At 51.0% G+C, this 26,322-nt stretch overlaps 1 protein-coding gene across 1 annotated transcript in view; it reads left to right on the forward strand.

The window, feature by feature from the left end:
• CLEC16A (C-type lectin domain containing 16A) overlaps window positions 1–26,322 on the forward strand; it is a 210,612-nt gene that overhangs the window by 97,021 nt on the left and 87,269 nt on the right. Inside the window, 1 exon segment of the mRNA XM_032604590.1 lies at window positions 8,088–8,208. Coding sequence (XP_032460481.1) covers window positions 8,088–8,208 — 121 coding nt within the window.

Below are 26,322 nucleotides of genomic sequence, written 5' to 3' on the forward strand. Positions count from 1 at the left end.
GAGATTGAAATTCCATCGTATCTGGCCACGGATGCCGGATGTCGGTGTTGGTGGCAGGCAGGCTGCCTTCGCTGGCACGGAGCTGGCCCCAACCCCAGAGCTCTGAAAGAGGAAGCGGGGCCAGGCTTCTGCGAAGGAGCATGGGGGGTGAGGAGTCGACATAGTGCAGGTGAGGCTGCTGTGAAATCAGCCCCGTGAGGCCGGGTCCCCCAGAGATGGCGTGGTGTTAAGGTATCTGAGGGATCTTGGGGACAAGGCACACGCAAATGCAATTGTGATTCTCACTGGCCTGCAGGAGAGGTGTGTGAAGAGATTAGTTCTCGGAACCCAGCTGCAGTGTGCGCTTCCGTTATCAGCACTTTTTTTCTGAAGCAGTCTCCCAGGGCTGTTCAGGGTATTTTATCTCCCTGGTAAGATCAGTTTCTTTCTTAGAAAGCACCATAACCTTTTCCTAGAAAATCGTTCCCTGGAGATGTGGCGGTTAGTGGATAAATTAGAGGAATTCATTGCACTCAGCTCCCGTTATCAGGCCGCATCTTCCTCTGAGTTAATCCAAGTGTAGCCAGAGTGGCAGAAGTGTTTTAACCTTTAGATTTTAAGGAGCGGGATTAACTCGCTGGATCCGCCTACAGCAAGAGGATTCCATGGCCTTCCTGCTGGTGATTTTGCCTCAGATGCCTGGCCGGGTGGGGGTGGGTCACAGAGGAAGTTGGACCCGTGTCTGCAGTCAATCCACATTCCCTGCTGTCTGACCAAACCCACAGCCCTCATCGCAGGACCCACCCTCTCTCCAGGCCAGTGACACCTTCCTTCCTTGTGCTGCCAGCCAGGGCTATGGGCCCCATGGCCGGGCACACGATTGTTTGCGGGTGGCAGTGTTTGCACTGGGCATCCTTGGCATCGGCTTTTACGGGGGGATTGGTTCTGACAAATGCATGTCATATCTGCACTCCTTCATGGAGTGGACACGCTCACCCTTAACCTTTGGTTGGCCTAAGAGATGCTCCCGAGCAGGGTAATGGCAACACACCCAGTCAAGCTATCGTATCCCCAGACCAGAGAGGACCCCGTCCCCAGGTCCTCCTTGGACCCTGAGCCAGAAGGTCCAGAAGATTGTGAACGTTGAGAGCTACTGCTCTGCGTTGCATCCTGCCTTCCTTTCAGTCCACAGTCCGTCACGTTTCCTTAACAGTCATATGAGCTCATAGCCTGTGTGATAAAGCAGATCATTCATATCAGTTCTTTATATGAATTTCCTCACGTAATTCTACAACCACCCTAGAAGGTTGGCGCTAGTATTATCCCCATCTTGCAGAGGGATAAACTGAGGCACGAAGAGGTCAAGTGATTTGCTCAAGGTCCCCCAGCTAATAAGTAGCAGAGCCAGAATTCAACCTAGGCAGCGTGGCCATTCTGACCCGCTGCCTGCCACTGCCGCCTTCATTGTGTTTATTAGCCCCACTCCTCAAGGAATCAGAGTCTAGAGGGCGAGGTGGGAAGAGGCAGTGCCAGTCCATGGGCCAAGGCCGTTTCTAAAGGAACATGGGGTCAGGTCCCTAATCCTACCCGGGGAAGGAGGTAGAGCAGCACAGAGGGCTGGTCCTTGAGCCAAGACTGTGGGGAAGGGCTGGGCAGCTGGGGGAGGCAAAGGCCCAGAAAGACGTGGCACATTCCAGCACCGCCGACAAAGAGGGGACTGTGGCCAGAGCCCACCGTGAGGGAGGCTACGTGGGAAGTGATGGGGCTGGGAGGAGCTGAAGGAGGCAGTTCCCAGAGGCTTTGGAGCCCAGCGAGGACCTTGGCCTTGTTGGCTGGTTCCTGGCATCATGTCCTGCTGGCTTGGGGCAAACGATCTTGATCCACAGGAGAAATTCAGGGGTGAGGCGTATGGCAGAGGGAAGGTTGCTTGGGCTTTGGGGCTCCTGCTCCCTTCTGAGCCACTGTCTCCTCACCCAGAAAGCAGCAGTGCCTGCCCTGCCAGCGTCCTCAGGAGGACTCAGCAGTAAGGCAGAAACACAAAAGCCAGTAGGTGCCTGAGGCTGGGGTTCTTCCTCCCTTGCCCTCACATCTCTCTTAGTTCAAGTTCCCAGGACTGTGCTGCACGCCTCCCTTGCCCCAGATGGGCTGCATGGCCCAAACTGCTAACTGAAGCACAGGCAGAGCCCCTGGGACGTCTGGGCTTCCCTGGGGTCGCTTGTTTGGCCTTCGTCTGTCCGGTGAGTTTATAAAAGCAGCTATCAAGTCCCAGCATCCGTGGGTTTAGAGCCAGGGAGAAGGTGGAAGGATGAGATAAAAGGGGGCTGGCCATCTCAAGGCAGAGCCATCCACCTGAGAGAAGCTTCCGTTTGTGACTTCCAGGATCCATTTCTGAAGGGGAATTTTGACCCTTCGCCCCAGTCCAGTTCCTGATGCAAGGCAGCTGTCTGGAATCCTCCAGAAGCTTAGCTCCTCGGCCCATTTCAAGCATCAGAACACAGCAGTGTGCTTTGAATTTGAGCTAAAGGAAGTGTATGGTTTAGCAAGCAATTGAGGGCTTATGTGGTTTGTTTCATGTTCTTTGCTTGTATCCAGAGAACATTCCATTTCGTCCTGTTGGATTCAAAGGTTTTCCTTCCCTTTCTTTTTTCCTTCTGCCGAGTATAGGCTTTTCTAACTTTTAGGAGGCTGACCCTTTTCAGAAATCCCACCCTTTATTTTCCTTAAGGATTTGTCAAAGTAGTTCAAACCACCCTAACTGGTAAATCATTCCTTCGTACGTTCGTCAAAGAGCCACTGGACTCCTGAGGGTGCAGGAGTGAGTAGGGCATGCGGCCCCACTCGGGGCCTCTCATCGCGTGGAGAGAGGCGAAGTTTATGAACAAGTGTGATACCAGGCTGCAGTGAGGGCTCTGAAGGAAAGAGGGGGCACTGCTTTGGAGAGAGTGATCAGGGGAAGCTGCTCGGCCAAGGTGACATCTGAGCAGAGACCTAGAGAGTGAGAAGGAGCCAGCCAGGCAAAGATGTAAAGGAGGCACTTTCCAGACAGAGGGAGCAGTAAATGCAAAGGCTGCGGATGCAGAAGAGTAAGGCATGTCCAGGGAGCAGGGTGACTGGAGCGGAGCGAGGGAAGGGGTTAGGAGAGGAGGGTCAGAGCCTTGCAGACCGCGGGGAGACATCTGGCAATAAAGTCATGTTTTCCCTCTTGCCTTTTGCAAGTTACACCATTTATCCTATCATCCTATTTATCAAGCATTTTCTAGGCACTGTGCTAGATGCAAGAATAGACAGAAAACAAATAATACAAAATAAGACCAAAATAGCAAGAGTGCCACTGAGCCATCCCAGCTAAGAAGGGAAATTCATGTTGAAATGAGGTCACAGGAACTATTGGCATCTGATGAGGACATGCATGCAGAACCTTGGACTTGAGCTGGACCCACCCCACATGGAAGGGCAGTTGAGAGAAGAGGTTAAGAAAGAACACAGGCTCACAGACCAACCAAGGTTCAATCCCAACTTCAGCTGTGTGACCTTGAGCAAGTTACTTAACCTCCCTGAGCCTCAGGTTCCTCATGTGTCCTGCCTGTCAGGTCTTGCCCAGAGTAAATGGGAGAGAGCAGCTGTGAGGTGCCTGAAGAGTGGTAGAGCATTCTAGCATCTTGAGTGGGAAAGAAACAGTCTTTTAATGATCTAAACCTACTGAAGCTTAATGCTAGAGAAAAGAGAGTTAGGGAGAGGACTTTCTGGTGAAACCCAAAACTGAATTTAAGCCACTAGCCATCTTTTTTTTTTTTTTAACATCTTTATTGGAGTATATTTGCTTTGCAATGGTGTGTTAGTTTTTTCTGTATAACAAAGGGAATCAGCTATACATATACATATATCCCCATATCCCCTCCCTCTTGCGCCTCCCTCCCACCCTCCCTATCCCACCCTTCTAGGTGGTCACAAAGCACCGAGCTGATCTCCCTGTGCTATGCAGCTGCTTCCCACTAGCTATCACTTTTACACTAGGTAGCCATCTTTATGGAGTAACCATGGAAGCCATCATGAAATAAAGATATTTGCATGAAGTTTTATTTGTCCCTCCGTACGTTCTGTGTCCCTGTTCCCTCGTAAAACCACAAACAGTTTTTGTGTTTATCGCTATTGACATTGAGGAAATAGGCTATTTTTCTTTTACTCTTTGGATATATATTACACATTAAAGAAAATACAATAACATCTCATGAAGTTTCAAAAGTAGGGGGAAAGAATTTCCTGTGCTTTCATCACCCTAAACAAACAATACATTTTGTGTATCTTCTCCCATTTTTGTTTGCAAACACATCTTTTCATGGTTGCGTGGGTATGGACCCATGGACTTGCATTCATCCTCGCTGCTTTTCTCTCTCCATTGTGGAGCAAGAAGTTTTTCATACTGTGATACAGTTTTAATAAGCCTAATTTCTTACTGCTGCATAAAAAGTTCATCTGGTGACTTTTGCCATAATTTACTCAGGCGTTTTCCTGCTGGTGGACATTTTGGTTGCTCCCAGTATTACATTATTTTCAACTAAACTGTAATGAGCAGCTTCACAAATACAGTGTTTCCTTTCTTTTGGCTTATTTCTTTAGGATAAGTTCCCAGAAGTGGAATTTCTGGTTCAAAGGGTATGAATATTTTTTTGTGTGACTCTACATATTGCCAAATTGCTTTCCCGAAGGGCTGTGCCCACTTTAAACTGCTTCAGCACTCTTTTAAGAATGACTGACTTCCACGGCCTCGGTGGGCTCCTAACTTGAGTGACTGTCGCCTGAACTCATCAGCTTGTACACCCGGCAAGGGCAGCAGGAGAGAGGGCTCGGACCAAGCATTGCTCTGGGGCTCAAGGTGTCCCCTCCACTATCTCCCACCCTGTGATCGGGGTGGTGGGCACTCCATTTCCAGAGCTCCAGCCCAGGCTCGGGGGATCCACGTGACTCACCTGACTCCAGTATGAACCAAGGTCTGTGTGACTCGGAAGCCATGCCCCACCCCACTCACGGGGCTCTCCTTGCCAGGGCTTACTCCCAGCTGCATGGAAGCAAACCGGAAAAGTCTCTTCTTTATATTTGAGCTTGGTCAGCCGTCACGCCTTTCCAAATCTAATCTCTTCTTCCAGAATCAGTCTTTGTATCGTTCTATGATAGCATCTCAAAGAATAAGAATGCCTTTTTCCTTTTCAGTAATACTTTTAAACTTGCACATTTATTTAGAAAAGTCAAGAAAAACACTCAATAAAAGCCTGGGCCCTAATCCTTCAGTCTTTTGAAGGCAAAGGCATGTGGTTGGAAGAACACAGACTTTGGAGTCTAGTTATTAGTTGAATCACCTTGGGCAGGCTGCCTAACGTTTCTAGGCTTTGGTTTCCTGTCTATAAAATGGGAACCATGCAGGGTTGTTAAAAGGCTCGAACAAGGTGACACAGTACAGCCCTCACCTGTACCTGGCAGGCCATGGGTAAACAGAGGGAGCCGTTATTGTTTTAGAGGACAGTGGGATGACCTGATGACCCTTATCCTGCTATCTCACCTTTCTTTTGTGGATTCTCGGAGTTGGGGCTGGTCACCATGCCTGCCAAACCCCATAGACGCCCATGGGAGCCCTGCTTTCGCCCAAGTGGAGTACTTGGCCCTGTGGGAACATGCCCTCACATTCATGGGTGTGGGCTTCTCACATGCTCTTCCTTCTCTTAGGAGTTGGGGCAGGACGCAGGAAAAGTATTATTGGGGGTGTTTATTTTGTTTTATATTTTTAATTATTTTATTATTGTTATTAATTTGTATTCCTGGAAATATCTTCCATTTTGTTACTTGAAGAGCAAAAGCAGATGTTTTATCAAAAAGGTCTACCTTAGGAGCCAAATTCCAGGCTCCTTTAATGTTGGAAGGTTTCTGGTTTTCAGAGTGATTGGGCTGTAGAAAACCACACACGTTTCTCCTTTCTCATCCCCCAGCTTTGGTCCTGCTTGATTTCTTTGCCTTCAGAACTCCGAGAGGAATGGGTTTTTGACACAGAAAAACCCTTCTTCTGTTTTATTTCTGTTTTCTGTTTTATTTCCCCTCATCTCTGAGGTCAGGACTCCTTACTTGAGAGCTCAAACAGCCAAGTAGTTTAAGTGACCACCCACGTCTTGGGCTTTCTGCACTTGGGCTGGGTTTGAATTCCCTTGTGTATATGCCTAAGTGACACAAGTATCAAACATTCCTGGTTTCAGTCCCCACCTCACCTCTCTCAAGTGTGAACTTGATCACCCTGCCCCTCTCAGCTCCATTCCTTCCTGCTTAAAATCTTTACATTGCAATAAGGTGCCTATGGTGCCTGGCACGCAATTGGTGCTTAATATAGAAAACCTGTGTTGCTGGGTTTATAGTGAAACTACAACTTTTTTCTTCTGATTATTACAGATGTCTTTATGAAGACTACACTTTAAAACATTAAAAACAATCTGATCAATGCCACCACCACCACCATCATTATCATATAAAAGCTTATTTTTTCTCTAGTGCTTCTGGTTGACAGGGGAATACCTGACCTCACAATAGGTCCAGAAGATAGGACTGTTCTTCCAGTTTTCTGCATTAGGAAATTAAGTAATTGGCCCAAGGTCTCCTGCCAGTTCTGGGCCAAGGCAGGATTAGGGTTTAGAGGTGCCCACGGGCACCCTGGTTGTCTGGGTCATCGGGAGCCAGTGCAAGCCTGGCTCTTTGCGAGCAGTCATCTGTCCCCCCTGCCTCTTGCTTTGGGAGGCACTTTGTCTTATAAAGGGCAGCCTCCCATCTCATTGACCCAGGCCTACAGCCTCAGAACTTGGAAACAAAAGAGGACCCAAAAGCGGCTGCATGGCTCACCAGTGGCGACAGTGGTTTGTCCCCATCGCCACCCTGTGCCCAGATGTTGAGTGGCGGGAGTAAAGGGTGGCTGCCCCTTTACGGACCCTGTGCTGGCGGCTGCCCCGCCAGGGTCATCTCAATCTCCCAGCAGCCCTGTGCGGTAGAGACTCCCGCCCCCATTTCATGCAGGAGGGAATGGAAGCTCATGGGGGTCAGGGGCCTTGCCCAGCGTGGTGGAGCTGAGAGTCCAACGCGGACCTGTATGTCTGACTCAGGAGCCGTTTGCCTCGGGCAGGCCCACCAGCTACGAGTCAGGGAAAGTAGCCCAGAGGCCACCTCCCCTGTGGCTGCCCCTCCCCCTCCTGGCCTCTTGTTGGTGGGCAAGTCAGCCCCAATCTAGGACTCAAGCGGAGGGTACCTCCAGAGCAGGCTAACCCCAGGGTGAAGGCTGCTTTCTGCACAAACTTGTCTGGCTTCCAAGGCCTGGGATTCTGCTTTGTTTCTGCTCTCTGGAAATGCCTGCTCACACTGGAGTCTGCCAAGACTCCTCGATGGGCCAGGAATCCCTGTGCTGATGGGGGCCACCTCTGTCCCCAGAAAGCCGGCTGGGGAAGTCTGAGGGGCTCTCGGGGCACTGACATCACTGCACACTTGCCAGGTGGCAGATCCTCTGCCCTGTCAGTGGCACAGCCCCTGTTGTAAGGCCAAGGGGCCAAGGCTCCTGGGTGAAGGGCTGCCGGGTCTGGCCATCCTTGAACCCCACCAGCATCTCACCTTCTGTCTCCCTCACCCCCACATTCAGTAGGTGGGTCCTTGAAACACTCATGATTTGGATTTCCAAATTCCTTGCTGGTTTAGTTGGAAGAGGCCTGGTTCTTGCCCTCCGTAGATGTGAGCAGGGGGCAGGTCACTTGGCCTCCTTGGGTCTCAGTGCCTCATCTGCGAAGCGGGGCTGCCTGCTGAGCAGGGGTGCCATGAAGGTCACATGACACTAGAGGAAAGGTCTTGGCAAGTGACAGGTGCTCAGTGAGGTGAAGTGGCCCAAACCTGAACCTGTGGATAATTGAAAACAGGGTGCATCCTTGATTGTTTTTTATCTTGGCTCTGAAAGCACCAGAACCATGATACTGAGAGAGGGGGGCTTTATTTTGTTTGTTGTAAGTCAAGAGTCACTGTGTGATTTCTCCATATGGAGCATCTCACCAAAATGACTTCAGTTTCCATCTTCTCTGCTCTCCGAACTGTTGGTCCAGGCCATCCGGGTGTTCTTCATGCTCCGTTCCCTGTCACTGCAACTGCGAGGGCAGCCCGAGACCCAGCTGCCGCTGACGCGGGAGGAAGACCTGATCAAAACGGATGACGTCCTTGATCTGAGTGAGTTGGTCACCCCAAGGCACGGCGGGGGTGGGGGGGGGCACCACCAGGCTGGCTCACGCGTCGCTCGGAGGGTCATGTGCGACCTGCATGTTGTACTGGGATTGATTCGTGACGGTGAGCTAACAGAGTGTGCTTGTCACACGAAACTTTCGAAGAAAGGGCCCTAGATTCTGGGCACCTTGTAGTCAGTCTGTGGGCCCTGCTTTCTGGAGACCAGTGGGCGCTGTGCGGGGGTTTTGCTGAAAGATCTGTGCACAGTGATTGGGGTCTCAAGCAGGGATGGGCGCAGCTCCAGGGTCCCTACCCTCCGTATAGTCATAGCAGCACCAGTCTGATTGGTTTTGTGTATTAAAGGTTGTCTGTATGATTTTAATGAGGATTCTAAAGGATTCTGCTGCTAAAACAAAGAAAACTTTCAAAAATGCAAATCACCAGCATTTAGGTAAAGATGATGGCTTTGGAAGCCAGAGAACCATGTGCTTAGCCTGCAAGCCTGGGCTTCTTATTTAACCACGCAGTGCCTCAGTGCTCTACCCTGCAGTGTGAGGCTGAGATTTAAAGGAGACAGTGGGTATAAAGCCTGATCATGTTCCCGTAACCCTTCTCATATTCATATAACTCTTTTTCCTCTGTTTGCTGTGGGGCACGTGCACACTGATGGGCAAGATAGTTTTTTGTTTCTTAAAGACATTATGATATTTTAGGACTCTTTGGTTATAAGAGCTAGAAAACCCAACTTAGACTAGCCTAAGGAAAAAGAAAGGGGAATTCGCTGATAACCACTGTAAACCAGAAGTAGTTCTGCCTTCAGGCATGGCTAGATCTAGGGACTCAAGCAGTGTCATCAGGAAGCTGCCACCCTCCATCTCTCAGCTCTGCTTTCATTTGTTCTGGCTTCATCCTCCAGAGGGCTCTCACCAAGTAGTGACAAGATGGCCAAGATCTGCTGAACTGGCTAAGCAGCGCTGACAAAAACAGAGCTTCTCTTTCCCTATAACTTTTTAGAAGTTGGCTAGGCCAAGGTCACATGCTCAGCTGTGGTGCTGGGAGGTGGGACCTGTTCCTTTTGAACCCCATCACCTGGGGATGAGGAAGGAGGGGACCCTCAAAGGAAAATCACAAAGAAGAGATGGGAGCTGGAGAGGCAGGAGCAGCAGATGGCCACTCTGTAGTGTGCAGTGATGAGAGGGCCCTTGTTTTAAATCAGCGTTATTGAAATATAGTTTACATCCAATAAAATTCACCAAGTTTTAGTGTACAACTGAATGAGTTTTAACAAAACTCATTCAGTTGTGTGACCAGCGATTATGATATAGACCATCGAGGGCTGGCTTTTGAGCCAGGTACCCCTGCCCTGCTCTGTATTCCCTCGAGCAAATGATTGAAACCACCACAGCTTCTGTTTGCTCACCTGTAAAATCAGGATGATCTTCCTTACATTACGGGGCTGTTTTGAGCCTCGAGTGAACTGTAATATGAAATAGAACATGACCGAGCATAGTGCCTCGCATATACTCAGGAGACCGGAGCATTACCCAATAATCAAGTGCGGTGGTGCCTGTGAAGAGCAGGGCACGCTGCCTGACACACAGAAGGTTCTCGGTAAATGATGATTATGGGTTTTACCTGATTGTCCGACTCCTTTTTCTTGCCTCCTCTTGGTTTATGCTTTTTTCCTTCTCTCTCAGAAGAACAAGGAAGCTATGTCCCCTCTGTGCTCTATGCCCATCTTCTTTGGCCCTTTTCCCCCTTGAGAAATGGTCACAGGGGTTTCCGTAAAGGTTTAAATTGATGGAATTGGCTGGAGAGACCCATAAACCCATCTTTCTCTGATTGGATTCAAGGAAAGAGAGAGAAACAGTATGCTTTAAAGGGGGCCACTCCATCAAGGCAGCAAGAATGTTTGCATCCCTGAAATGGAATTAAATTTTATGCTGGGAATTCATATTCCCTCCCTCCGCCCGCTAGGAATGGCCTGCTGAAACAAAGGTTAAAAGTATTTCACTTATCAATTTTAATTGATTAGATTGCTAGTTGAGATCACTTAACTGAGCCTTTTTGGGTAGTTGGCCATTAAGAAAGTAATGGCTGGGCCTTCCCTGGTGGCGCAGTGGTTGAGAGTCCGCCTGCTGATGCAGGGGACGCAGGTTCGTGCCCCGGTCAGGGAAGATCCCACATGGGATCTGGGACCGTGAGCCATGACCGCTGAGCCTGCGCGTCCGGAGCCTGTGCTCCGCAACAGGAGAGGCCACAACAGTGAGAGGCCCGCCGTACCGCAAAAACAAACAAACAAACAAAAGAGAAAGTAATGGCTGTCTGTCTTTACCCAACCTGATTGCAAATTATGTCTTTGCTAAAGAGGGAGCCGTCCAGAAAATACTATGAATTATGGATTTTATGAGCATATGGTACTAGAGTAAGATACGCATGTGTTGACTTTTCTTTTTGGTGTTTATTCTTAAATGCTGGAGCTTCTCACCTTCCATTGGGGAAAAATTAACATGCTTTGCACTTCACAAAATGCCTTCCTGTGTATACTAAAGGTAGGAAACCTCCTAATGTAGGTGAAGGCATTCATAGTTGCTGAATGTTGGAGGCTGGGCTTGCTTCTTATGAGGCCGTGTTTTGTCTCCCTGAAGCTTGAGGAAGCTGACTCAGGGAGAAGTGTTTGGGGGTTGGTCAACTTTTATCTAAGGTGATAGGGTCTGCTTAAAGGAATGCCAGCTCTGCAGCAGGAAGAGACTTTAACTGTATTTGCTAAACTTGTCACACTTTGATAAGAAACCACAGCATAAGAGCACTCAGAAGCCATCCCACATGTCCAGCAGCCAGCTGGGGGGCCAGGTATGGCAGGTGAGCTCTGTCAAGGTGGCTTCCAAAGAAGAGCATCAAAGAGGCCATCACCCCTTCGGAAAAAATGTGAACTGTGCTGAAAGCCTGTTTCGTTTTCACTGGAAAAAAGTGTGGTGTGGGGAGGAGGTCAGGACTGGCAGCCATAAAGGAAGGAGGGGAAGGCGAGGGAGGGAGCGAGGGAAGGGGGAGGGGAAAGGAAGACTAGAGTAGACTTGACTAGGTAAAGTCGATTCGATTTTAGAGGGAACATAGAGTCTCTGTACACGCAGGCTTCAGCTTCAGTAGTTTGTACCTTGTGCTAAGCCTCATTTCCTTGGCTCCACCGTTTCTCTTTTAACCACCCCTGCTCCCCGCCGCCCCCAGTGTGTTAAAGCAAAGGGAAGACATCATGTTACTGCATCTATAAATACTTCTCTCTAACAGTTAAGGAGTTTGGGTTTCTCTCCTTGATTGAATTGGTTGCCACCCTTGCAGATGGTGAGCTTCCCCAGCCCCGACGCTGCTCTGGGTAGAGCCCGGAGACGGGGCGCACTCTCCTGTGTTCCAACCACGTGGCCCCATTGACGTTTGATTTTGCAGCCCCTGCTGTAGTTGGAAGCAAGCAGCTTTTTGACCTTGCTCAGGGTCTTAATGCTCGTGAGGCTCAGTGGCCTTGCCTTTAAAATGGCAAAGACCTTGCGAGGAGGGCTGTTGAAGATCAAAAGAGATCACGTTCATGAAGCACACGGCGCCCAGCTTGGTGCGTAGCAGGTGCTCGGTGAATGAGAGCTGGTGTCCCCTCAGCAGCTGCTGAATCAACGAGATAGAACTCATACTGCGGGATGCTGAGGGGTTGGCATTTTCTGCTTTGACAACATTTTGAGGAGCGCATCCTGAAATATTTAAATCAGTTCATCACTTGTATGATGGCGCCGTTTTGGGGGGTAAGAAAGATGGCTCTGGCTGCGTGGGCCCAGATGAACGGCGCTGTACTGCATCCAGGCATCCAGGAGGGCGGGGCATTCCTGCACAGTCACCGCTGGGCCTACTGACCGACAGCCCAGTAGTGTTCTGAGGACAAGCAGAGGAGAAGCCAGGTTCCTGCCCGTCTGCCTGCGTCCAGATAACATGGGCAGTGACAGTATGGGAAATTCCCCCCTTACCCAAACACCCAAAAGAGATGCCAGGCAGCCACCAGGCATCCTCAGGAAGCATCCATGTGGGCACTTGACATTCACATAGTTGTAACCATGCCATTTGCGGCACGCACCTAATCTTGTATTCTGGTTCTTTAAATCCATTCAGCGAAACCCATCCATTAATTCAGCTTACTGAGCACCTGCTGTATGCCAGGCACAGTGCTGGGATCTAGGATGTCATAGTGAACTGAAGTCAGACTTGCTCTGTGGTGCTTACAGTTGGGGGCAAGGGGAAGGGACCATAAACAGGTGAGGAAGTAAATACTAAAGGCACAATCACAGGTTGATTGAGGTGGCTCTGTGGAGGTGATGAACAGGGTCCAGGGCTAGAGAATAACTAGGAGAAGAGGGCTCACAGGCTGGCGAGGGAAGCCTCTCTGGAGAGGCACAGGCAAGGAGGGACCAGCAGATTGCATGAGAAAATGCAGAGATGAGGCCTGGGAGTTCGAGAAGATGTCAGAGTGGGAGGGGAAGGCGCGCATGAGCTTGCTGCGGCCTCCCAGAATCCTGGAGGAGGCCCATGCGGCTGGCAGCAAAGGAGCAGAGGAAAGAGCGGCTGCGATGAGCAGGGTCTCAACTCCAGTGCCGTGGGAGGCCATCAGAGGGTGTCCACGGGGACAGCCACCCTGAATGTTCACTTCTAGAACCGGAACTGCTGGGTCAGACGGTGCCAGCAGAGGCCCGTGAGCCATGTCAAGCGTCTGGAGAGGCCATGTAACCTAGTGGTTATGAGTGTGGGCTCGGGAGCTACGCTGTGCCAGGAGAAATCCCAGCTCGGCCCCTTGCCACCTGCCACCGTATGACCTTCAACGAGTAACTTAATCTCTTGGCACTTCGGTTTCGTCGCATGTAAATCAGAGCTGTTGGGAGGAGTCAGTGAGTCAGGGTATGTGGTGCGTCTGGCACAGTCATAGGGAGACCAGTTAAGAGGTTGTGATAGGGCCAGTGGCAGTGGGGAATGAGATGTGGGGACGCAGCCTTCCCCCCTGCCACGTGGGAGCAGGCCGCTCCATCCTGGGGGCAAACACCTGGGGCTCTTCCTTGTCTCCCCTCCTTCTCTCAAACTCAACTTCCTGTTGGTCAGCACACCTAGGTCGCGCTTCCCTCCAGATATATCCTGGATCTGACCGTCTCTCCCAGCTCGACCCCTCAGTGCCTGGCTTGCCATCGTCTCTCACCTGCACTGTTGGCAGCAGCCTCTTAACCGGTCACTGGCTTCTGCCTGGTCCCCTACAGTTTATTCTTGACACTGTGTGCGGTGTCATCCTCTGAACACGTTAAGTCAGAGCACGTCCTTCCTTTGCTCAAAGTGGCCTCCATCCCACTCTGACGAAGAGGAGAGATGTTTACAGGGGCCTATGAGGCTGGGCATCACCCGATACCATCTGGCTCTCTCTGCGTCCTCGCTGTTCTTCAGACACACCAGGCATGTTCCCACCATGGGCCTCTGCTCTGGCTGTGTCCACCCCCGCCGCCGCCTGCAGACTGCTCGTGCCCCAGAACAAGCACAGCTGTGGGCACGTACAAGGCCCATGACACCCACATGTGGCAGTCGTACTCCAAATTCTCCATCTACGTTTGAATTCTGGACCAAGCCCCACTCTCTTTATTATCCTCTTGTTAATGAATGTGAATGTGAATGTTATATATTCCCTGTTTCCCCAGTTTCCAGCACTCTGTGTGCTTCGTCCTAACGCCCTTGCAGGCGAGAGCTTTTAGACAAAGTGGACATCTCTGGCTGTACTCATCTGAATGCCTAAAGAGTCGTTTCCAGCAGGAGTATTGTGAAGCTCCCTAAGCAAGTTATGTGGTTTGATTGTAAGTCCGTGAAAATGAGAGCTCGTTGATTTGCTTCTCTTGCAAGGCCAAGGCTAGTTTTGTGGTCCTGTCAGTTCTGCAAAATCCTCTATGTTGCCTTATTTTGCTGATGGCCCAGTCACTGTCATGTGCCTCATCTTGGCAAAAATGAGAAAAGAGCATAAATAATAAAGACTCTGAAGACAAACCCAAAATGCGGGACATTTAGACAACTTTTCACAAATGGGAGTGTCAGGGAAGAGCAAACGGAGTGTGGAGAGGGCCAGGGTACTGTTCTAGATTACTGAAATGGAAGAGACATGACAACTGTCGCCTGAGATTGGATCTTGGATTGAGGAATAAAAACAAAGTGGCTTTAGAGGGCTTTTTTTGTGAAATTGGAAAAATTTGCACATAGATTGCGATTGGATAACGTAATCGAGATCAGTATTACCTTTCTTGGGGATGTTGATGGCATTGTGGTTCTGTGGGAGAATGTCCTCGTTCTTAGGAAATACAGGCTGAAGAGTTTAGGAGTAAAGTGCCATGCTGCTTACAACTTTGGAATGATTCACAAGATAAAAATGTGTGAGTGTGTGGGTATAGTGAGGGAGGAAGCAAATGCCGCTAAATATTAACCATTGATGAATCTAGGTTAAGAGCATATGTGTGTTTATTGTACTGTTCTTTAAATTTTTTTGAAAGTTTGAAATTTTTCAAAATAAAAGCTTAATGAAGTGGAAAGAGAGAAATCAAGTCCTTGAAAAGTCCGACATTTAATTAACAAGGAGTGTAACGTTTAGGATTCGGGGCTCTGGATTCAGAAAAGCCTGGGTTTGAATCCCAGCTGTGTGGCCTTGAGCAAACTAGTTAATCTCCCTGAGCCTTTTCCTCATCTGTGAAAGTGGGGAGATGATACTGCCTGCTTCAGAATTGTTCTGTTGATAAAGAGTGAATCCATCAAAAACTGCTCAGCATCATCCTCAGTGTGCGAAGGCTTTCCTAGTGGAAACGGTCATGAGCGTTCTTCGCTTGGACGGCACACGGGGCACGGAATGAGTCTTCTGAACTAGCAGGCGCTCTTTAGGAGTTCTGAGAAAGCAAAGCCTCATGACTCTTTCCGTCCAGGGGATGCACTGAGAAGTGGAGGAGGTCACACAAGCTTGTGAATTAGATAAATTTCTTGGAGAGATGACTTTCAGGAAAGTGGGTGCCCGCTAACTGGAGAAGAACCGAAACCTGTAGGGGGAGGCTTGATTCAGACCCAGATGGCTCCTCAGGGACAGCTTAGTTCAAGCATTCAGGCCTGGGGCTCCGGAGAAGTGGTTTGTTTTGTGCTAACGCTGAAGAGGACTAATGTTGTTAGCCTGAAACCCAAGAGGCAAGTCTGGATGTGGCATTTGAAGTCTCAGGCAAGTGGGGTTTTGTGGCTCTTCAGCCTGCACTCCCCCACAGTGTTTTGTCTTTAAAGGGAATACGGTCCAAGCTGGGTCTCTTCACATCCCCACCTGCCGACTTGGAACCACTCCTGACCCTGCTCCAACCCCAGGGCCAGGGGGTCAGCAGCCATCCCACCTCTGCAGCTCTGCCCCCTCCCCAGCCCAGACTCTCTGTGCCCAGTGTCTTCCATGTGGGATCCCAGCCCATGGTCTCGCTCCACATTGGTCCATCTACCCTGCTGCTGTGTCTGAAAGGCAAATCTAGCCCACACTTGTAGATTTAACACATCACTTTCCTCACTTGTAGATTTCAGAGCCCCTGGCCTTCCACCTCTGCCTTATGTCTCCCTGCGTCTGAGCCCACCTGCCTGTGGTGCTGCTTGCAGGTTCCTAGACACAGCCTTCCTGCCTTTCCCCTCTGCTGGGCCTTTGCCCAGGTGGCCCCTCTGCCAGGCTTGCCCTCCCAGCCCCGCTCCCAGCCTCCCTCCTCCTCAGTGCTGGGTTGGGTAGCCCTCCTCCTCCACCCTCCCCAGGCACACCTCAAACGTGCACTTAGCACTTTGTTTTTCTATCCCTAGTACCTGGCACAGGGCCTGGCACATAGTAGGCACTCAGAGAAGGCTTGTTGGATTGAACTGATTAAAGCTTTAGCACTCTCTTAAATTATGCATACACACATAAGGCACTTTCATTAACATGAAAGTGGCATTGCTAAAGGTTGTCTTGAGTAATTTGAGGCAGTTGGATTGTGAGTTGAAAGCCTGATGTTTGTTCATCGTTACCATAACATTTGAATAGTCAGGTTCCCAATGCAGGCTTTTCCCCCCCTGTTGAAATATACCAAGAATCTTAAACCCACCTTGGTATTTTCTAAAAATGTAGATTGTCCTAATTTCAACAGTTGAGCTATTCCAAATCATTTTACCTAAGGGATAACATGCTGCTCTTTTTTTTCCCCTGTCCTTCTTTGAAACTAGAACCCTGAACTAGACTGATCAGAAAAAGTCACGTTTGAATTAAACCACCAATTCTCTAAGGAAACGGAAAACATGGAATTAACAGCGTTTCCCGCCCCCCCCCCATGAATTAGGCTGCTTCTCCGTGTGCTTGATGAATAATGTTGCTGGCCCCTTTTCAGAAATGAAGTAGAAATATGGAGAAATGAAATTTGTATCTTATAAAGTGACTGGAAATGTGATTATAATACAGCTGTCAGTTTTGTTCAAGTGGAAAATTTTAAAGTAAATCCAGTTGCAGCATTATTTGGTTCTTTTAAAGCAGAGTGATGTAGCCATTTCCTACGTATTGATTATTTGATTGGTACCTGTCTGCTGGACCTTTTTTTTTCCCTCAGTAGCACTCATTGATGTGGTTTAATGTATATTCCTGTAATCTTTCCCTGTTTTATAAACTTACAATCATAATTGAGCTACATTAGAGAGACATGTTCTGCTGAAATCACAAGGTCACCTAATGGCTGTGCCCTCTGTTGTTGGTTATGTATTAAAGTAGTCCTAGACAGTTCTGAAGAAGACAAAAATTATTATTTTTTCCCTCTACAAAGCAGAATTTCTAGATTCCGTTCTGTGCATTGGGGAGATGAGCTGTATGAGTGTAGAGACTGGGTTCTGAGCTTTCTCCTTCTTTGCCTGTTAAAATGATCGTTTCTGCTGAAGGCACTCTACAATTTAAGTATTTTTTTCCCAAACCCCAGTCCTTCCCAGGCATTTGAAAACGGGGCCACGGTTTTGATTTCTCTGATCACAGGGGACCTGTGGCTTAGATTTGCTAAAGGAACATCTTCTGAGGCATGTCACGCCCTTAGGAAGTGGTTGCGGCCGCATCTCAGGGCAGCCGGGAGAGTGGATGGGCGTCCAGGTAGTGGTGGGGTCCCAGCTTTAGCACTGTCACACTCTGTGTCAGACATGACCATGTCCCCCTAACCTCAGATCTCTGTCTGTACCTCACGGGAGAGATGCTGCCTGCCGTGCTGAGCACAGTGCTCGGCGGCTTTATGGGGTCCAGCCAGCAGAGGCCAGCAGAGTAGCCCCTCGTACTTGACCATCTTTCCCTGTCAGCAGATGGAAGTTTGATCCTTGTAGTCACTCGGGCCAAAAGCCTTGGAGAATCCTACCTCCTCTCATCCCTTCAACCAAGCTCTGCCAATTCTGCCAGTTCAGGCGTCAGATAGATCCAGAATCTCACTCCTGCTTAGAGCTTCAGCGCCTCCACCCTGATCTGAACTCTGGAAGCCGCCCTGTGACTGACGTGCATCTTCCTCCACTGCCCATTCTCCCCTCTCCTTCGTAAAGTGTTCCCTCCAGAGTCCTGCCTGGGCTCTTCAGAGCCTTCATGAAGAGGCCCCCGCCCTCCTCCCCCTTCTCTCCCTCCTGTGCTCCTCCAGTCACAAGGCTCACAGGTGAGTCCCGCCCTGGGCACTGAAGCCAGCCTCTGTGATCACTTCTTTACTCTAGCTGATGGCACAGCGGTGGCAGTGAGCTGCCACAGGAAACAGAAATTCGTGGGGTAGTGGGGTTGAGGGTTAACACTGAGTTTCAAGACATCCCTCGCTCCAGCCCGCTCGGCGAGACTGTCTGGGGCTCTGCCTGCACAGGCCTCCCCACCCCGAAGCCGCCAGTTCCTGCTCACCTCCACCGCCCTGCCTTGCCGCCAGGGACCGCACGGGATCCAGTGACTGCTCAGGCCTTGGAGCGGAGTGTTGGCCTCTGGCCCTGCTCTCTGATTAACCACAGAACCCCCAAAACAAATCTCTGGGGAGACTGAAGCAGCGACAGACAGCGTGACCTTTACCAAAGGTCTGTGACAGGCGCAGGCGCCTGCCCTGAGCCTGCCATCTCCCTCGGTCCAGGACACCAGTGCCACCGTCTCCAGCACCTGTCCTGCTGCCAACCCTGCTCTGCTTTCAGCCAATCCTCAGCCTCAAGCCCACCCCCGTCCCCCATTAAAGACCAGGAATGGGGGGAAAGGGACCAGCACCTTCCTCCACCTCTTGCTGAGGAGGGAGATGTGTTGCATTCAGATGAGGCAGAAATACTAGGAAGGTTGACACCTAGAGTCCTAAGTATGTTTTGAAGTCAAGGCATGGGAAGCAACTGGAATAACATAGACTAGACCATTGAATCTGCCTTAAGAGAATGTCCTGATTAAAGACTGAAGGAGTCCCATGAGGAGGACCGCCCTCTTCCCAGCACAGCAAGCCGTCTGCACTGATTTTTCCAATGAATGTCAAATGTAGTTTGCTCTGCTGAGCTTTTGAGAAATGTATGGAGTACTGATCTTGGGACATTGAAATGCTTAAATTGTCATTTCCACTTTGACCTGCCTGGAAATAGAAGCGAAAATTGGTTTGCCATGCTGCCCTGCCTGTGGCTGCATATCAGAGGAACTGCCCTGGGGGTGGCTCACTTGCCCCTAACTCTGCAGGCCAGGGTGGGGACGGAGCGGGCAGTCTCTGGTCCAGGGCTCCCTGTATCAGAACCCACCATGTGCCTCAGAATCACTTTAGGAGTTTCAAAAACTATCTGTGCCCAGACCCCACTCCAGAAGGTTCTGATTCACTTGTTCTGGGGATGGGCCCTGGCCTCTCTAGTTGTAAGTGCTCCCTAGAGGATTCCATCGTATAGCCAGTGTTGCAGAACTTTGGGTTAGACAGAATGAGGAAGTTTCTGGAACTTAACACTTGGTCTCTGCTCTGCTGATCTTCATGAATTCCAGTTCCCTCTCGGAGCTCTCCTTGCCCACCTCCTAGTCAACCAGATGTCACCAGGGAGGCTGGCTTTGTGGCACGATGCAGCGGCCACATCTCTCTCTAGGTTCTGAAGTCCACTTGTCAGGTGGAAAGCTTGTGCCGTGCAGGTTACCCTTACAGATCCCTTGGGAAGGTGAAGCGTAGGAGAGTCACGTCCCTCAGTGAGCCAACACAGCTGGTCTTCACTCCAGGGCTGAAATTGACCTGTCCTGAGCACCAGAGGAAGAGGAGGTTGGCTTCCTGTGTGAGCGCGCAAGTCTTTACCTGGGAGCGTCTTGCTGGGCACTGGGAGGGGCCCCTAGGGTAGAGGCAGGAGAGCCTGAGGACGCTCGAGGGAGGCACCGAGTCTCACCTGCCCCTCAGGCTGTGCTCTGCCCCTTCAGTGGGGTGGCGGCCAGAGCAGCCGCAAGATCTAAACTTACATTTTTCTCCCCACTCCCTTCCTGAATGCATGAGTTTGTGTAAGTTAACTGTGCACGCGGTGTGCTTCTGCCTTAGTTGAAGGCAGATCACGTCACCTCTCCAGCCAGGGGCACCTTTTTTGAGAAATGAAGCGCCTAGTGACCGGCTGGGCCTCCTAGACCGCCACCCCAGCCCAGCCCAGCCCTGCTGCTCCATCCGATGCATGCGGGCTGGGCGAGAACCACCCTTGCTGACCCAGCAGTCTCTGCAGCACTGAAGCCCCAGCCCATTCGTAACTCTCCAGGTGTCCTGGACCAGCGCCAGACCTGGAAACAGCCTGCTCTGCTTCAGACACAGTTGTAAAAATGCCTTGGGAGCAGACAGCCAGACCAGGAGGCTCAGGAGCCATGGACTGAGCCTGCCTTTCCAGGTCTCCCCACTGTTTAAATTGTTTTGCTTATAATTGAGAGCTAAACGTCCTCATCCCATCTTCCCTTCCTTCCTCCCTTGGTCTGCTCAGGGCCGCCATTTTTTAATACCAGGTTCAAGGTGAAGTAGACCTTTCCTCTCCCTGCCAAATCCTTGTGCAGAAAAGCCCCGTGCAGCTTCCTGGTTTTCAGTTTGGCACATCCAGGTTATCTTTTGCATTCATCTGTTTCATCACCCGTACCCAGGCCTTTGAATTTTATAATATGCTTTACGTTTTTCTAAGTGCAGTTGGGGTTTTCCAGAGCTGTGCAAAGCCAGGAAACAGGCATGTCGTTTAAATAACTCCAGTTAACCTTTAGCCTGTAACTGGTGCCTCATAAAATGTGCCTCCCTCCCAGTGATGGCTTGCGTTCTCCAGAGCAGCAAAATTGATGAAAATCTACCGCTTCCTCTGTTCCCCGCTGGGCCCCCTTCCCTTTGCTCCCTTCAGCCTGATGAGCCCCAGCACCAGACTCATACAGAGGAAGCTGGAGGTAGAAACATGAGGGCCAGGCAGTGTCTCCTGAAGGTTCTAGACTAGATTTATGCAGCCTGATGCCACTCCCTGAGGTCTCCCTGGCCCCTGGCTTTAGCTCTTCCCTTCGTGCTCAGCATCCTTTGCTGGATCCCACAGGAATGATACTAGGTGCCACCTATTGGTCCATTTCCTTGGGCCAGGCACTGTTGTAAGTATTTGACATGGGTTAACTAATTTAACCCTCACAACCTGGCCAAGTAGGTCTTGTTAGTATCCCCATCTTATGGACGAGGAAGCCAAAGCACAGAGAGGTAAAATAACCTGCCCAGGGTCACACTCTGTCAGGAAGTGAGGGAGCCAGGACACACACACAGGATTCAGACCGCAGAACTTGAACACTTGACTCTGGGCTACAACCCCTCCATCCATTCACTTACCCACTAACGTGTCCATCGTTTACAGAGTGGTAAGCACTGCCAGGGCGCTAGAAATGTGAAGGAAGAAGAATAAGACACAGCCCTCCCTGCAGGCAGCTGGCGGCGTTCTGGCAGGAATTACAGCAGCAGATGGACAATGGGTGCTTTGATGGGAACTGCAGGGTGCAGTGGGGAGAACAGGGGGGAGTTGGGCCTTGGCTGGGGGTGGGGGTGAGTAGGGACAGGAATTGCTTCTGAGAGCCCCAGCCATTGAGCTAAGTGTTGTTCTGAGTGGGTGTTCAGAAGGCAGACAAGCTGGGCAAGAACGTTCCAAGCAGGGGGTATCCTAAGTGAAGACAACGTGGGTGGTATGGCAACCTGGTCATACCCTGTGTCTAGAATGTTGAGTGATATGTTTGTTTTCTGTGGCTGCTATAACAAATTTCTGCAAACTTAATGACTTAAAATGATACATACATTTATTATGTCACAGTTCTGTAGGTCAGAAGTCTCACTGGGCTAAAATCACTGGCCTGCTTTCCTTTCTGGAAGCTCCAGGGCAGAATCGTTTCCTTACCTTTTCCAGCCTCTAGCTGCCTGCATTCTTGGCTCCTGGCCCCGTCGTTCATCTTCAAACCAGCTGTGGTGGGTTGGACCATTCTGATATCCCATCACTCTCACCTCCTTGTCTGCTTCCCTCTTCCACTTTTAAGGACCTCTTCTGATTAGACAGGGCTCACCCAGATAATCCAGGATCATCTCCCCATCTCAGAGCCATTAATTTAATCACATCTGTGATATCCCTTTTGTAAGAAACCTTCACAAGTTCCAGGGACTCAAGTATGGACATCCTTGGAGGCCATTATGCTGCCTATCACGGGTGGGATGTGGAAACTGGCAGCAGATGGGGCGGAGGCCCTGCGTGACACCCTGCAGTTAAGGAGTCCCTGAGAACCAACAGCAGATGCACCGGCTAGGGACAGCTACCCCTCGGGTACTCCTGGGTTATGTGACCAGACCCCACCTCCCACCACATCTTCCAGAACCTTCAGCCCCATGTAGGGCTGAGGCATGCCCGGCAGGGCCCCACTCTGGTGGTACAGGTTAAAACTCTTCTCTCCATGCCTCCCCACTTCCTGCCACCATCCCCAGGTGGTCCCTGGTCTCTGCCCACTGACATTCCCCAGGTCGCCTCCCCCAGTTCCAGCACCCTGCCACTTCCTGTCTTTCCTGCCGGTCTTTCCGTCCTCTGGGTTCCTGATGCCGAGGCTCTTCCTGTGGTTGGTGTTCTCCCAGGCAGCTCAGTCTCCCTTCTCCCCAAAGCTCTCCTTTTGACCTAAAAGGCTCCAATGTCACCTTCCATGGCCATGTGACCCCCCCCCAGTCCTGGACCAGCACACACACACACACACACACACACACGCCCCACCACTCCCTCGGGTCCTTAAACCACAGGGGTCCTTATGGTTCCTTCCCCCGTGCCATTAGTCTAGGACAGCCGTGCTAAGAGTGCAGGTTCTCTCCAGCCGGTTTTGGCCAGGAGGAATTTTAATCAAAAGCCCCTATTGGGTTTTGAGAAAGACCTTTTTCCAGGAAAGGATTAGAGGGTTCTGGTCATTAAATGGTCTGTGGCAGAATGTTAGTCCTTGACTAAACTAGCTGGATGTAAAAATGAAATAAAATAAATGTGTTTTGGGGTTGTTGTTTTTTTTGTTTTTCTCAAGAAATGAGAACATTGTTGACCATGATGGAAAAACATTCTGATTCAGGCCTTAAGTATATGTATGAGACTTGAGGTTTTGCAAAATTGTGCAGACACCTACCTCGATTTTGATAGCTCTTGTTTAAAAAAACAGAACAAAACAACACAAAACCCACCATAACCTTAGATACTGCGTTTGTGCACGCGTGTGTGTTTAGGTGTATATGTGTGCGTTCGAGCACCTGTGTGTACGTAACAGGAAAGCACAGCGGCTTGCTTTATGGAATCCACATCCACTGATTTACAGTCACTCTCCCCTCAGGGCCAAGGACCTGTGCTCATGGGTGGTGCCACTTCCCCACCCAGGCGGCCCCACCCCTACACGCAGGTCCAGCTTTCACTTCCTCCTGCTGGGAAGACAGCGTTTCTCCTGAAAACAACCGATAGCCCCCACCCCATGCCCTAAATGACACCGGGTGACACCAAGACAGGAACTCATTTGGGTGAAAAGTTGGGAATTAAAAGTGAGACTGGACAAGGCTTAAATCCTGATGGGTTTATGGGTGAGTTGGGAATGAGTTGTGTGTCCAGATGGCCAAAGGGACGACTCTGCATTGGCTCTGCAGCCATTTACTGAGGCCCTGCTACGTGCCAGCTGGGCCCAGGCTGGTCACTGGGAATAGAGACGGGGGGCCCTGCCTCTTCAGTCCCCTTCTACAGCCTTCCCTCTTCTCTTGAAAAGAAAAGACACACACTCTTCCTAAGGCCAGACTCAACGTGCAGCTGGGTCCAGGGTAGCAGGTCCTTCCCACCCGGAATCTAAAGTTTTAAAATATCCATGTTTGGTGAATCTATATGCTGGTTTTGCTGTTTGGTTGTGTGTGGGTGTGAAATTGTATTTAACTCAGAAAATTGTGGGAGGTGGAGAGTCAGATGGATGGCTTCCCTGCCTCATCAGGGAGAGAGTGGGAGCTCCCCATCAGGGTCTAAGGGTGCAGCTCCTCCTTCAGCAAGTCCTCTGGCTTATCCTCCTGGCTGTGACCCCTGGAGAGCCTGGTCAAGGGCTCTGAGACATCCTGCAGACCCAAAGCCACTGAGCAGGTAGGGGTGGTAGGAGCTGCCCCTCATTGGCAGCTCATCAGACACCAGGCACTGTCTGAGGGTTTATTGCAGACGCCTCACCCCACAGCCTGGAGGGGCCCAGCTAGCACCTGACCCCAGGCCCGCTCTCCTCCAGTGCCCAGGCTCCCACCCACCGAACCCCACCACCACCTCCCCCATCCTGGGTCACCCAACTCTTTCAGCCCTAAAGCCTTATTCCTCCTCAGCACAGGTAATAACATTTCCAGTTTCTCCAGTGCTGGTTTTGGCCGATGGTGGAGCTTGGAGACCAGAATAAACACGAGGCCCTGGTCCAGGGTCCCAGCCCTCTCTCCTGACCTGGGGACCCTCTCCTGCCAACCTCCCCCTGCCTGTCGAGCTGCTCTGTCGTCTGGGAGGGCCAGGCAGGCCGTCTGAGGGGAACCTGTCGTAGAGTTTGCCTCGGGAGAGGGAAGGACGGCCCTGAGCTGCCTTTGCCTGTGATAACCTACCAGGATGGAAACCAGTGGTGGGCTTTTGGCCTGGTCAGGGAGAGAGTGCGGGGAACACAGGCCCCTGTCCTCTGTCAGCAGCACATCTAAGCTCAGCTTTCCCTTGCTGCTGTCGCTGTTGACCAGCAGAGTTCAAGGCCTGAGCCCTCCAGGGCCACCATGCCTGCACAGTCGAGCCCTTAGCCTGCTCTCCAGCTGCACCACCCACCCTGGGTCCTGGCTGCATCGCCATCTTTAGTTTCCCTGACCGTGCTTCTCACCCTCGCACAGGCCAGGCCCCTCTGCTTGGGACGCTGTCTCCTGCCACCAGGGCCCCTTTGCTTGGCTCACTCCCTGACATCCTTCAGATCTCTGCTGACAGCTCACTTCCCAGCAGAACCTTATCTGGCCACCAGATCTCTCTCTTCACTGCGTTGGCCACTGTGTGTAATTTTCTATTTTCGTGCTGCTATTTGATTCATGTGGGCACCAGGCTGCTTGGGGCAGGAACCCTGACTCTTGTTCACGGTTGAATCCTAGGACTGACAGCGTAACGGGTCCTTGGGTGAAGATTTGCCGCAGGTGAATGAATGGAAACAAGAGAGTGGCTTAGGGTCCAGCCTGCAAATGGGGGCACTGACTTTGTTTTCAAAAAACAGACAGTGATTCCAGGGGCCAGGGGCATACTTGGGGGCCTCTCCGTTCTGACAGCATCTGACATTCTCCCTGGCTTTGGGTTGGTCTCTTTGCTCACTGGGAGTTAGAATGAGATCAGGACTGGATTTGACGGTCCAGCATTCGTCTTCTGAGCGTGCCCAGCTGTATGAGTCATCTCCATTGTGGAGGGAGGCAATCTGAAACTCTACAGGTCAATCGATGCGTCCAAATGTATAGTAAATCACACCGCTCTCTACCTGGTGCTGCTTCCAGTCCCTTGAAATGCCTGCCCTTGTGCAGCTGCTCTGAAAGACACTGCTTAGGGAGAAGCAGCCCAGGCACAGATGGTGACTACCTCGAGGAAAATTAATACTGTGCCATCAATTCCAGAGGCAGAAAGGGCCCGTGGCCAGATGGCTGTGCATTGGCTGGAATAACTCGGGGCGGTTGTGGGCCCTGGTTTGGGGAGGCCCCTCCTGGCCTCGCCTATAAATCAGCGGTTCTTCTGCCGATAGCAAACAGATGGCTTTGCAGGGGTGGGGGGAGGGAACCAGCTCCAGAACCCCTCTTCCTGGGAGCCTTTCGTCGTTGTTGTCTGAGGGGTTGAAAGGCACCTCTTCGACACCTGTTCCCATCTGGGGCCAAGCTCTGGACTCGTTCACAGACAGGGCTGAGAAGCCCATATCCTTGTCCCTGGTGGGATCGTGGGAAGGGGCTTTCAGCCTGGTCGTCAGAGCAGAACATGACAGGCCCATTTTCATGCCACAAGCCTTAGTTGGATGGTCAGAGGGCACATCCGTGGCTTATAAAAGACAAACCGTGTGGCGATTTTACAGAAGGAGAGAGAACTATCACCTCAGATTGAGTCCCCAGGGAGGGAGCTGCTGGGAGGCAGCAGACTGGCGATCACAGCCGGGCTCAGGCCAAGTCCCAGGCTCCTAACCACGACATCCAGGGCCGCCACCTGTCAGGCCAGGGCATGAGCCCAGGGACCCCCACCTGAGCCTCATCCTTGGCTCTGGCGCCTCAGTCACCACGAGGCCTCGATCTCTCTCTTCATCTTTACAAGTGTCTGTTTTTCCATCTGCAAAATAAGGATAAGGAGGCCCAAAAGCATAATATACGACTGCAAAGAAGATTTGGTGAGAAAATGCATTTGAGACCATTTAGCACAGCACCTGGGCGTTACAGGCAGTCACTGCGTGCTGTGGTCTTGGCTTGCCAGACCCAAGACCAACCTCGCAGCTTACTCGTAAGCGGCTTCATCTCGTGGTCTGTGGCCCCGAGTGCCGGGTGCCGCTTTCTCCAGGTCAGGCCGGGCTGCGCTGCGGGAACTATGAACCTCCGTTCCCTAACATGGCGAAGATTTATTTCCTGCTCA

Source organism: Phocoena sinus, chromosome 15, assembly GCF_008692025.1.
Source record: "Phocoena sinus isolate mPhoSin1 chromosome 15, mPhoSin1.pri, whole genome shotgun sequence".
Classification (NCBI taxonomy): domain Eukaryota; kingdom Metazoa; phylum Chordata; class Mammalia; order Artiodactyla; family Phocoenidae; genus Phocoena; species Phocoena sinus.